Here is a 14,425-nt window from a genome sequence, read left to right on the forward strand (position 1 = left end):
CCTTTGTCCAGGGCGTTTGTCCAATCCCCCTTCGAAGGATTACCGACAGAGAAATAATTCTTCTGGAATATCGTTACAGGTTGGGATCTTTGATTGATGCCGAGCCTTTCTGTTTCGACTTTTTGCGATGGCCGAGGACGGAGGCTGCGGAAACGGAGAATCGAGGAATTGGATACGGGCTGGCTCCGCGAACTTGGCACTGAGAGCCGGCAGGGGTTGGAGCGTGAAGGCGTTTTTCTTCGGCGACAGCTCTTCGCGGTGGAGACTTGCGAGCAGTTTTGTCGGAGAAGTTGCTGTTTTTTCAGGTAGGGGAATGGGCTGTAAACTGTTCGCGATTTGAAGCGTAAATCTTGTATTATGACGAAGTGTCTTAGGGGAAATGAGGAAACAGTGATTTGAGGGAAGTATGAAACTCCTGTACGTGATAGAAATGATATACTGTACAGAGCTACTAGGGTTGCAGCTGGAAAAAATGCGGATCTCTATAATTACAGTAGATAGGGCTACCTGATTTCACACGCACTTTTCAACGTATTACTGGCCGAAGTAGTCATAACTTTTAATTGAATCGACGTATTTCCTATACACAGTAAATTATTACTATGTCAACATGGGTGCAACCTTACCAACTTTGCACAGTAGATAATAAGTAGTTCGTTTTATTTTAACTATTATTAACTATTTCCACTAATCTTCTCAGATCACAATCTCCTCGTAGCCAAAAAATTTCGTCAAAAATCTAGAACCAGCCCAACGAGTCAGCCTCAATATTCGAGACCATCTGCTTAAATAACGCAGCTTTCTCCCACAACTGCTATCGTACTCAAGGGATTACAGGAACAAGTTCCTCAAGAATTTCGTAGATAGAATAAACCAAAGTAATTACTGTACTTAAAGATAGCCTTACGTGGACGTTGCAACGCGACTTAACAATCGCTAGAACACTTGTACCCGCGGATTACAAGACTTTCGCTTTCCTACGATCCCAAGGAACTCTCGGGGTCGCGGATTTTTCTCGCCTCCCCTCGTGGAAGTACCAAGCAGAGATTGTCGCAGGGACGATGGAACGCGGCGAATCGGAGAATTTCGCGACGCGAAAGGGAAGTCGTAGGTGAAGGAAGAAGGGAAGTCGCGTTGGAAAGCCAGACGTCGCTGGCAATAACTTGTTGCACCCAACCACTTGTTGCACGCCTCTCAAAATTCTTCACGCCTCGCCGAGTAATTTTACCGTAAATTGCCTCTTCGGGAAAAAGTCTCCCGCGACGTATCTCATTGGCGCAGGGGCTGGGACCAGGACGCGAGCAGGAACTGGTCGCGATCCTGCGTTTGCCCTCGCGACCAAGGACCAAAAAGGAAGCCAAGGGACGGACACGTTAAGGCAACAAATTGAGAGGTTTTACTACGATGTCGGGGCTATCGAGTCGTTATTTGTTTATCGGCGGCATCACTGGCTTTTACAAGCGCGAGGATCTTGCGGGTGCTTCTCCATTATGCGGAAGCAGCAAGGGATATATTATGCATTTCGTTGGGTTATTGGTTAGGGGTTCCCTAATAAACCAGAGGGTCTTTTTTAACTTTGTTTTCTCCTTTGCAGTATTTTTTCTGGTTTCTGTAGGTACTTTTCTTTAGACAGAAGTAACAGTAGATTTAATGTGGATTTTTTTGAGTTATTAGTAAAAGGATTTCTTAGTAAATCAAAGTGCTGGGTTTCTAATTTCGTTTCCTTGTTTGCTGTATTTGTTGAGACTCGTTTTCTTCTTATTGTACCCTGAGATTTGAGTGACAAAATATCACATTTAATGGAACACCAAAGCGAGCGTGAAGCTCTGATGTCTTGCTTCATCATCTCTAAGCATTGAATGGAAAAAAGTCGTATTTCCATTAGACCTACTAGCGAGCTGATCCTCGAGCAGGGAATATTAATTTCAGTTCCTCGTGAGGTAACTTTGATAAATTGGCTTTGCAAATGACCATGAACGTAGGTAACGTGTGCGTTTACGTTTATTTCTGGAAAAAGGACGCGAACTAGTAGATTGTCATAAGGAAATGTGCACCTTTATTTCTTGGCGATAGTTGCATAGAACAGTTGCGATTAGTTCTTCTCTTTTTCAGCAGAGATAAAGTACCGTTTTATTGCTCGAATTATCTAACATTTATGAACCATTACGAAACCCAGATTCACGTGTCGACTGTAATATCAATCAAGACAATGAAAATTTTCGATGACAGCGACCTTTCGACGCATTGTGCATTTTTATCCTTCCAAGTTGTTACTTCAGTTTCGAGCCAGTATCAGACTCTCGCCAGATGCAACCCAGCGGGGAATAAATCTTGCGGTTAATTTGTTGTGAAATTGTTGCGATTCGAAATCTTTATTTACGGCTGTACACTTATCTTTATTTAATAATACATATTATGCAATAGACCAGAAGTTATACAAGGTAAACTCGACGTGTAATGAATCGATAGCATATCTCAGCGATAAATAGATGCTTAACGAAAAGGTTATTGATATCGATTTATAACCAGTTTTCCAAATGGCGTTTTTTGCGAGTGTTAGCGCGGCAGATTGATCGTTTAATATACTTTATTTACGTGATGCGATATTAATATTTTACAACACTATTAACATGTTGAAGTAATATTATCACGTTGTAGAGTGATTCAAAGTGATACTATTACTGTAGACATTTTGCGTGTTAATAGAGATTCACAGTGGAATAAGACCATTCTTGTTCAGACAGACATATTCTCTACACTCTACACAATGCTTTGTAATTAGCTTTCAGTAGACTGAGGAGGATTTTTACCGTCAGATTAACGTTCTGTCAACAAAAAACCTGTTTTTAAGATTCAGATATACACCAATTAAGAGTGTCGACAAGATCCTCAACTTTCCAAAGTAGAACAGTTGCTTTGAAAGACGAGCGGCCCTACGTGGAGTTATTGAACGTTGAAAGACGTCTGTACATGAAAGCATGTATTATTAGATTATGACACGAGCTTGCGAAAATAACGACACCCCCGCGCGTTTGTTTTACGTTTCGCAAGATCTATAGATACTTCCCTTATGTATACTTGGACAGTTATTCTTGGATCTTTTCTTACACGAACAGAATAGGCTTCACGTTTACATTCCTTCTTATTTTATTTATCCTATTTCTATATCGGATTAAAGAGCTTTATTTACGGTACATATGTGACATATTGTACAACGTAGATACAATATAATTAGTATGTTATTAGTACTATATAATACATAACATTATTTAGTACTATGACACTACATTAATATATAGTGTGTAATATTGTAGTACTATAGTACTGTGTTAATATATAGTACTATATTACTATATAGTATCTACTAATTATAAATAGTATTTTGGCCTACAGGTCATGATATTGAATAATTGCATCTGAACGTCAAAGCAAATAAAACGACTTCTACAATTTTATAAATTACAAAACTTGGAAAGTTTGATATTCGAATAAGTGTTGAAATATTAAAAAATTTGAACGTTTAGATACCTACTTGAAAACGCGAAATGACTCGCTAAAGATCGTAAAAGCAAAGTACCTACAGTTTACGAGCATAGGTGTGGCTCAACTTCCGATCGAGGGTACACATTAATCACGATCAAGCCTGAAACGAAATTCGACGCGACACTTTACGATCTCCTGTCTGGGTTGGATTGCAAGGTGCGTCGCCGACTAGATCCCCGCGTATCGATACTGCCGGTAGGTTTACGGTCGAACGATGTTCATCGGTATACGCAGGATCGATCAATCGCTCGAATCGATGGGATCTGTGTTAGGCCAGCGACGTCTCACTCGGATCCTTTCTTCCCTCAGCCCACCACCCACCCATCGGATTAACGAACTCGTACGACACGGACGGGCTTTAGATTCGCGGCAAAAATCGTTTTCACGCATGCGAACGATCGACTCGGCGTTAATTAGCATCAACGTCGCCGAGCTGGCGCACGGTGTTCGTTACGTAAGCGCGCGATATTGCGCATGTGCGTGCGTGCGTGCAGTTAATGATAAACGCTCGACGACGATTTTTCGACAGGGCTTCTTGGCAATCGGCGACCTGCGTCTCGGATCGCAGAATCGCGCTTTCGAGGCGGACGCTCGGTGGGAACGATGACTCTATCAATTCCGACCGCGATCGTTGTGATTATCTTATCGCGGAACGAAAGGCAATTAAAGTGGCAGGCCTAGCGTATGAATTACTTTAATTGGGTCTCGTAATTCGTTGAAGTTTTCGCTCGCGGGCTTCCGCTCGCGCCTGGCGCCGCGCCGCGCTATCCGCGAGCCTTGATAGAGTCGATTAGATTTTGATTGATCGCGTTGGGTCAGGGGTCGACACGACACGGGATAATGATCTCTCGCGCGCGCAGTCGACGAAGAAACGGCAGAATTTACGGTAAACAGTTACCGCCTCGGAGAGGCAATATTTATGAAGCAGCCATGTGTATATCCTTTGTGGCAGGATATCGTAAACGATACGATATTGGATTTAATCCTTAATTACCAGGCGTGTATAAACTTCACGGGTTTTGTGGCAAAGTGATTGCAGAAAGGTACAAATAAGCTTTCTTGAAACCCTTTCGTCGCCGCACACCTGTATGTCTGCGTATATAAAGTTGCTACGCAAGTACGTCTAGCTTATAATCTTGGCATGAGCATTCACTTACTGTTTTATTTTTGGACCACTATCACGACTGGATTATGCAACTAGATTTTCACTTTACTGGAGTTAGCAACTCTATTGGACTTAGTCTCTTTTTATGAATATTTTATTGTACTTCCATCTCTTTCTAAAAGTTTTTACACCAGAAGTGGTGTCTTTTAATCATTGCTATTGGTATTTGTGTTTAATTCAGAACCCCTGTGACAGTTTTAAGAGCCTCCTGTTTTATAAAATTGATAAAGGATATTCGGTTTGAACTGTTTCGTAACTGTGACTAGTAGATAACGTAAACTTAATCCAAGTAGAAATAAAAATAGTCAGAAATAGTCAGAAATCCATAAACAATTTTGTTGAACTTGAACATCAATTGAAGGTACCCAAACTAAACTTGGATCAAACTTAAATTGAAAAGGAATTGAAATTGAACCGAATTGGAATTAAGTTAGACTTCAGTTGAGTTTGATCTAACTTTGAATTCGACTTAAACCAAACTTTACTTACACATAAATCTTACTTATAATTCATCTCTTGCTAACTTCCTCGCAAAATTTAAAGCATCACAAGCTATCTACTAATCACGCGCAAAGTCTGAGCATTCTCCCCTCGTCAACACTAGCATATCTCAACTTCGAACCTCTCAGCTCTCAGAACGTCGAAGTTCCCCAGAAAAATGTTTCCTTCAAACCTCATCATCGTCACTCCCGTCTCTCCTTTCGCCCTTCCGGCTCCTTAACGCGCCCGATGGAGCGAGTTGACGCGATACGCGGACTCGACAGTTGGACAAAGGCGAAAAAACTCTTGCTGGCTAGTCGGAAATGGAGAAAGAGGATCCGCGAACGGTGCAGATATATCAATCCAAGTCGGTATGAATCTCGTCGACAGGTTTAAAGCTCACGGCGCGAACGAGTCCTAGACAGGTGCGATTCCTATGAAAGACGCACGGCTGGCCCTGCGTGCATTTAACCAGTGCATTATCTGCTGGCCTGGACGCGTTGAATTAGATAGAAAAGGCGAACAGGCCTCGAGGAACTGGTGACATTGCTCGGGGACCATTAATAAAACGAATCGAGTCTTTCCTGTTTCTTCGTCAGTGTTGAAGCAGTAAAAAATGAGGATAGTACAGTGAGACGTTCAGAGGTCGGCAGTTTTATTAAAGCAGGGATAAGAACTTGCGAAAAGGAATACATAATAAATAGATTTATTAGTGTATAGATTTTAGTGAAAAATTGTTTTTTGTGAGAGTAATATTGAATTTGTTTTCTTCTGAAGATTTGATGAGTTCTATTATATATCACATGAGAGTTTAGAAAAATCTTAAATAATTAAAGATTTACTGCAAGAAATATTCAGATTTCTTCCACTTTGTTAGCACTCATAAATTTAAGATTTAAAGGTGCGGTCGTACAGACAAAATAATAGAGCTATAGAACAAGTAGCGATAAAGGTATATTTTATTTGTACAATTATAGTGTTTTCCTTCTTCTCATATTTGATCTGTTGCAGCCTTAACTTTATAACCTTTATGATTGTTATGTATTTTTAATGCATTTATAAGTTGTCAGTTTCCCGCTCTGTCGCTTTTTATCTCTATCTTTTTATCTCTATGGCCGCACCCTAGGTATAATATTAAATAGATTTGACTTTTAGTTGGATTAGCATACAGTAGCTGTTTCTTTCTTCTTTGCAACCGTCGTTTAGTTTTTCACACGTCTCTTTCAGTACTACAGGCTTAATTACACGAATCAGTTCGACGAGACTGACGTCGATTGGCGTCAATGCAAACGCACTTCCGTCATCGTGGACGTCAATTAGCACGTGTTAAACAGTTTGAGAACACTGGGACTTTGTGTCGCTTAATGTGCGATCTCTTCGCCGTCAATTGACGTGCACCGTTGCACGATTCAAAGCGTAAAGGTTGCAAGTAGCAATTAACGACTCACTAACTACGAATAGCAGTGCGTACCACAAAATTGTAAATGCACGACAAGTGTTCTATCACTTCTCACACGATATGGGCTCACAAAGGGACCATTATATTAGACTCGCTTGCAGGCTTCTCTATCAGAGGTGACGATCAGGAACGAGTGAAATCGCGTCCTCGTTTGATATGCACCCGCATGTCGAGCGAAAAGACGCAGCGAAACGTGCGAAGCAGATAGGAAAAGGGAAAGGGACACGCAGAGGGCTCGGCTCGTACCGCGATGACGTACGATAAAAAATCTCATTTTCGTTGCACCTTGCGTGCGGCGGGCCACGCCTGCTAAATTACGTTTTTCCCAAATTGCCCCCAGTCACGCCCACTCGTACGTTCTCGACATCGAGAAGGGTTGACGGTCATTAAAGCGTACACGGTCTCCTCGCGCAACGATTCTTCGTTCGACTTTTAATCCCTCGAAAAAACCGAGACGTTTGTAGAATTGCCTGGCAAATTGTTTCGTTTGACTTCTGCCGCTTTCGACTTCGCGCCATTGAGGTTAACGGTCCCCTGCGCGCTGACGCGCCTTCTTGTCCTTTCGCTCATGCGAATTGAGGGTACTTCGACCTGTTTTTATGAGGATATCAAGATTTTTCGACCGCCGAAACTGAAGCCTATCGATCATCCCCCATGAGAATCACAGTGGAATCTCGATTCCGGGTCGCGATTATTCACAGTCTCTTTTACTCAGAACTACTGTTACTCCGTGTCAAGAGAATAAGGATACATACAGTAGAATATCAATTGAAATTTGAACTATGGCTCAAACAAACAAACACAATGAAAACTGTAAATACATTTTTTAGATTTCCTCTCAAATTCTTATTTTTATCGAAAGAAACTTTAAACTTGAGTTGGTAAATAATTATGTAACATAGTAAAGACTTTGAAAGATATCTCAAAATTTTATCCAGTTTTTCAGAAGCTTCAAATAGTAACAGAAATAAACGTGTCTATAGTCAAACTATGACTATGTGAAATAGATATAGATAAAGCATGTATCTAAAAATAATCATGAAGAAGGTACTTTGGATTTGTTGTCACGTTAAACCAGTTAATCGACATTCTACTGTAATAAGGACAAAAATTAAAGCAGATGTCTGCTGAGAATATTTTTAATACATTACACCGTATTGTCTGGAACCATCGAACGCGGTCGAACGTTGTTGGGAATAATAGCCGAATTACTAGGGCCATGCCAATGTCTATTCTTACCGTCCATTACACTCGCGGTTCGAAATCCGCCTGTAAATCTGTTATCGCTGCTAAAAGCCTGTTCGTCGAGCGTCGCGAAGTGAATTATAACGAGAATATGGAATCTGTCGCGCGTCATTGGTAAAATCGTGTCGATTCGCAGTGGTCGACGTAGGATTTCTCGACGACCGAGGACAAATGTTCAAACCAGCGGCATAATTTTCTAGAAACTAGAAAAGCAGGAGCGAGAATGCAGCGACAACTTGTCTTGAACTTTTGAATGTCATAATTGGACAGGACAGCTAACCCCGTTTCGAGCTGAAAGTTGAAAAATTCCGCGAGTGACCGAAAGTCAGGACACTAGCTGGGCAACGCATTGTACACTTCGTTAAAAGCATTAGCGTCGCTATTAGTCACAATTACCGAGCTGCCTGTCGCGCAATCGCTGGCACGTGACACAGCAGACGCAGCCGTTTTTCGGCTCCCCTTTCTATTATAATCACGCAACGCATTCAACGACCTGTTGGTCGTTCGTGCAAGTTGACATTAGGAATTTACTTATCCTCTGTGATTCTGAAATAGGAGAATATTTCGGTGCTTGCTTCGATTACGAAGTAGAATCTTGAATGGACGAAGTTGGTAGGAAATTTGGGTATCAATGGGCTAACGGCATCGCAGTGGAAATAAATAAAACGATAAATTGAGAGATCGTATTGGGTAGCCACCGAAACTACACCTCAATCGTCCGCGTTTCTTTCAAAGTCGAATGACAAGAATTGATAAATAGTCTCTAGACACTTAATCTTTCCGTATTGTCAAAACAAGAATCCAGTAACGTATGTCCTTCCGTATTTCGTGTTACCTCCAGCAGAGTCGATTGTCGAGTCAACATAGGCCAACTCTCTCGACTACCGTGTCCTAGGTACCTCCAAACACCTCGACCCATTTTTTAAACCACCCCTGCATAGAAAAGACTCGCGCGCGTCATATGGACGCTTAGGCACGGATTTATGGGCGTCCATAACCAAGGAACGTTGAAGATGTTCACGTATAAGTATCTATCCGGGTAGAAAAGTTCATCACGGGTTAATCCTGAAATACGGCGGTCGGCCAGGGGGCAGCACAGAGGAAACGCTAAGCCACGTTAAACGATCGATCGTGGCTAAGTGCTCATATGTTACGATCTCCCATCCCCGGGGAATTGTGCTATGGAGATGCGGCTAATTTATCGTGGCATTAACAAAAAATGCATACGCGTGCATTCGACGCCTTTAAATCACCCACCCCGAGGCGAGAGTTCAACTCGAGGAGACAGACGTTTCTGTATTCAGCAGCAATTGATTAAGATTTTTAAACGACCAGACGAAAGGAACCTTATCGATCTATTCTTCGACGCGATCCTACTCGGCAAACAGAGTCCACGGAGGACCAGCTCCGCTTCGGATGAATGGAAATCGCGTGAATGACCAAGGGACGGCCAATCGCTCGGGGAGCAGAATGAGCCGACGTGCGTGATCGAGGATGATCCACTGACTCTCCCCGCGAATCTCTCGATCTTCTCGGTCATGGCTCGCTTCGAGAAATCGACGCTGGAATGATTCTCCTCGAGGCATGCGCGTACCAACACCAAGAGGCCCAGGAATACGAGGAAGGGGGAGAGTTGAAGGGAGAAACGGAGGAAGAGACGCAGAAGCCGGGAAACGGGCAGAGGGCCGAAAAGAAGGGAAGAAGAGGAGAGAAAGAAATAGCCAAGTGGAAAGTGGCAGGCCACCGTTATTGGTCGGTCGAAAACGCGCCGCCTCGAGGCGCAATATGCAAACGACGCTTTAAAACGGGATATTTGCGCTTCACGCGGTCCGATACCCACGCACACGCTCGCATCGCGACGCCTTCGCGCGCGTATGTGTGCACCAGCCCTTCGTTGCTCGCCTCCTCACCTTCACAGCCGCGGTTTTACTGTCTCCTCGATGCTCGCTGCCGCTGCATTAGGCCCACGCATCTGGACTTCTGCCCGAGACGAGAAAAAATGCTGGAGAACCAGCCCTCGCTGGACATGCGACCTGTAATCAGCCTGGGTCCAGAGCGAGGAAACAAAGCGGCCCGTCTATATGTACGGGCTGATGGAGATTTACATTTAATCGGGAACGCCGCCCTTCCTTCGAGGGCCTCTTCTCCCGTAAAATTGATAAAGGATGGATGTAACCGTGGCTGGTCGAACTGTGGATCTTGAACAACTGGCATGTGTCTGTTTTGTGATTCTGCATAGTAAATAGAGAGAAATTAATGTAAGCGAGAATCAAAAATTCACAAAAATGTATTTTGAACATGAGGTGGACATTAACTGAGCTTGAATCAAACTTAAAGTACACTTGAATTATAGTAAATTGAAATCGAATTGAACTTAAATTGGAGGTAAATTGGATTCGAGCCGAATTGGAAAAGAAGGTGAATTAGTATGGAATTGAATTTAAATTGAGTTTAAGTTGGATTTCATCAGTGCTTGAATTAAAGTTGAGTTGCACTTGAAGTTACAAATAAGTTTGACTTCCGTCACATTGGTATTGAAAGTGAATTGGACCAAACTTGAACCAACCTTAAGTTGGAGATAAATTAGACTTAAGCCAAATTTGAATTGGAGACGAATTGAAATAAAGTTAAATTTCATTTAGATTTGAATTGGATTTGAAGGAAGCCTGAGTTAAACTAAAGTTGAACTTGAATAAAACTTAAATTAATATAAGTACCGCCCCATAAAAAAGAATTATCCTTCAACTCTTCCTTATCACAGTCTTAATAATTCAAGGCAGGCCTCATTACCAATTCAAAATGGTCCCGTTACTAATAATGAGTTCCTACATTCCATTAATACATTGAGCTTGGAAAAGAAACAGCAAGTGCAGAAGACTCGGGGGAGGACTGTATCGAAGAAGGAGAAGAGACTGTCGAGATCGAAGCACAGAAAGGAGGGAGAGGGTTGCTCCACATATAAAAGAGCCGTAGCCTGAGGCGCGACTTAGCTACCGACGTTCCTCTCCGGCATATAAGACTCGAAGAGAAGTAACAGCAGCAGCAGTAGAAGAAGAAGAAGAAGAATAAGGACGAAGACGAGGAGCGAAGGGGGAACGTCCATCTCATCCATTCTCCTACCGTCCCCTCATTCTTGCTTCTCCTAATGATAGCGTGCACGTTGCCCCCTTCGATGCATCGTCGACTGCACCAGCAACAACAACAACAACATGAGCACTACCGCTCATGGAATATACAGGGTGACTGTAGCCTAACACCTCAAGTAACTTCTTTATTTTTGGCGTTACAAAGAAGTGTGAGAGGAAAACTCAAGAGAATAGTAAGTGAAATGTAATCTTCCTGACGCCTAAACTTCTTTACTTTCCATTATTGAAATCGCTGAATTTCTATCAAATATTCTTAAGTATAATATAGGAAGCATGATCTGATAAGACGAGTGATCTATAGCCTTGACACTATCTTGAAAATCATTATTCAAAAGTACAGGAGTTCAGGAATTTCCATCACACAAACTTTCTTTCTTTGGGTCATTAAGCGACATTGTCTATCGTGATCTCTCGCAGAGTGTTGAAAACGTGAAGCTACGTATTATCAACGCTTACCATACAATTACACCTGATGCACGTCGGACCGTGCATCGTTCATCCATCGTGTAAGAGGTTGTTGCAACGTAAACGATCATCTGTTCGAGCATACGTTGTAGTAGGATACAAATAGGGTTCGTTGCGTCAGGTGATAGAAACTAGTCATCAAGTGTTTTCCACGGTACTATAAGTGCTTATGTTAAATAAGGATACCGCAGATAGGTGCATAATTCGTGAAATCTATTTTTACTGAGGATACTGTAGCCATTTGAAGGCCATGGCATTATAAATTACAGTCATTCAATTTCGCAACAGCTGCTAGATTATGTGACAAAGAGTGTCTAACACCGCGCAATGAGAGTTCCATACACACTGAAGCAATTTTAAAGTCCCGAATTCTGTAGAAATATTTTCGTAAAGCTAGCATCAAATGTTTCATACGTCTCACTAGATAGAACACATTCTTCGTCCAAGAATTTATCGGTGACACGACAAAATAAAGGAGTGATTCGAGGCGCTAAGCTACAGTGACTCACCCTGTATACACGGAGAAACGATGGTGAAGGCGAACCTAACTACCAGAGCACGCCTCCGCCTCCGTGCACTAAAACATTACCACGCCGCCAGCGTCGGCTGCCGTTCCTGCTACCTTGTAGGGTATCATCCGAGGCACGTATAGGGCCCTAAGTGCTATTCCAAGGGCCCCGAACCAGAGCCACCCCTTCCTCGTTCCTCTCCTTCCAGCCGAAGATATTCTGCTCCTTTCTCTCGTGCCCGAGAGGGAGAGACTGGTAATCGAGCGAGACCCGTGATTACCCATTGAGGGTGGAATTCATTATAGCGAACCATCCACCTCGATACACTGCTCCTCAGGTCTCCTCCTTCTTCCTCCCATTTTACCTACCCTATCTGTCGCTCTTTCTTCTTACTATGTTTTCTCTGCGCACTTATGCTTGTCCCTTCCTCTTGTTCCTTGCATCGCTATCTTTTTCTTCGTCTTGCAATGCCCACTCCTGCGTGTTTCTTTTTCACGCTTTTCGTGCCTGTGGAGCGGGGTAATTAATTTCGTGGCTACCCTATGGGTGTGATTTAAGGGTACTTCAACTTTAGGAATTGATTGAGTTCGTGGATTCAGTGGAGTGGGATTCAGAGTTGATTATTGTAGATTGTTCACGTGGATTGTAGATTCTACAGAACTGGTTTTGGTGAGAAATCAGGTTGTGTTTGAGTAATGAGTCTTGGGAGAAGTAGATCGATGATTTATGGTACGATCTACTCTACTTGGTGTTAGAATTTCTTCTCGATAAAGCTTCCTTTTTCTCAATAAAACTATTTAAACAGTGAACATGCTTAATGATAAGAAAGTAACAATTTTTTTAAATTCTCGATATGTTAGCTTTTTTGTATAATCTATTTAGCCTCTCTACAATCCTATTACAATTTTAAATATCAGAGTATGCTTATTCATTCTACACAAATTTCAGTAGTAATATGAATACTTATATGTATACTTATATCTACGGGAGAATTTTAACAATCCCCGATTTTTCTTGGCCTCAACACCCCACCCATTGAAAAAAGCACCTAATTGTCCATGAGCGATCGAATCATTTTAGTCCCGAAATAAAAACCCGGGTTGAGTAGGACGATAAAAGAAGGAAGACGACCAAGGAAGTTGGGGGAGTCAGAATGCGAAGACGGATTATATATTTCCCAAACGAGACATGCACTTTTGACAGGTTCCTTGATGTTCACATGTTTTTCGATTTACTTCAAGTTTGCGCTATATAGTACAATACACGTCATGGTATACATCAATTAATACTTATTTCAGGACAAGGAAAATTTGAAAGGACGTCAATTTCATTTGTAGCTAGAAAGGATAGTTTAATTCAAGTAACATAACGCGTTCACATTGATAAAATTGCCCCAAATCACTCGTATTTAAGCGACTTGAATCAACTATCTTGATTAATGTGAACATGCTTAGACGAAATAGATATTTAAAGGGATGTTTCAAGTCAAGTAAAATAACAAATCCACATTGGTCAAGTTGCTTCAAATCCCTTACATTGAAGCTTCTTAAATTCCAGTAACTCGACTAATCTGGACAGGACTTAAACTGCACGCATCCGAACTTACCAAACGCATCGAGCAAGTACAACCTGCGACCAAGAAACGAATGGAGCCCCAAAACTGAATCCGAAAGAAACGCGAGTCGAATTCCTGAATCGAACCTAGATGAATCAAATTTCCGACTCAAAGCGAGGCAGCGTGGCCGAAAGTGGAAGAAAATTAGCGGCCGGTGGGTCGTTTGAGCTGTGCTGGGGCCAAAATTCAATTTGATGGAAAGGGAGCGGGAACGTTCTGTCGCGGGCCGACGCTCGCCGCCGCTCGCCGACGTTCACTTCCTTCGTCCAGGTTTTTGCTCGTCGGTTCGGCGGGCGGGGTTTTTGCCTGGGCAGAACGCTGCTCGTTTCTCGGGCACTCGCGGTGAACGACGCTCGTACGTGACAACGATAATCAGCGAGCTTAAGTGGGGTTTAATTTCCTTTGGTGCGGGCGGTGGAGAAAGGTGAAGGTGTGTCGAGGCAGAAGAGGAGCGCGGGAAGGAGAGCAGTTGGGAGGGGAGGGCGAGAGAGGGAAATGCGTGTATACACCTGCCAAGAGACATGCAGCCTCGTACACGGCATAGGCGGACCTTACGAGCCTCGGTGGCGGAGAGGAGAAGAGGAACGGCGAGAGAACAGGGGCGGGAGAGCGAAGAGAGGAGAGAGGACGGTTCGAACGCGAGCTGCGCCTCGAACAGGGACACAAGAACGTCTTGAGCACGCCCGCGCCACCTGTAATTGGGTCCAATCATCGTGGTTCTCATGTGGACTGATCACCAGGATCGTCGAGGCGATCTAACTGTAGCCTGCCCGTTCGAGCGCAGACCTAATCGCAGAA

The 14,425-nt window shown here is 42.9% G+C and overlaps 1 protein-coding gene across 3 annotated transcripts in view; it reads left to right on the plus strand.

Annotated features, from left to right (window-relative positions):
- The window catches only part of LOC143185965 (uncharacterized), a 72,307-nt gene that overhangs the window by 18,594 nt on the left and 39,288 nt on the right, over positions 1-14,425 (plus strand). For all 3 annotated transcript variants that reach the window (XM_076389305.1, XM_076389311.1, XM_076389319.1), the window contains exon 2: positions 80-305. In XM_076389305.1, the coding sequence (XP_076245420.1) occupies positions 128-305 (178 nt within the window). In that variant the 5' untranslated portion in view covers positions 80-127. The remainder of the gene's footprint in view (positions 1-79; positions 306-14,425) is intronic.

The sequence above is a fragment of the Calliopsis andreniformis genome, chromosome 2 (assembly GCF_051401765.1).
Source record: "Calliopsis andreniformis isolate RMS-2024a chromosome 2, iyCalAndr_principal, whole genome shotgun sequence".
Taxonomy (NCBI): Eukaryota; Metazoa; Arthropoda; class Insecta; order Hymenoptera; family Andrenidae; genus Calliopsis; species Calliopsis andreniformis.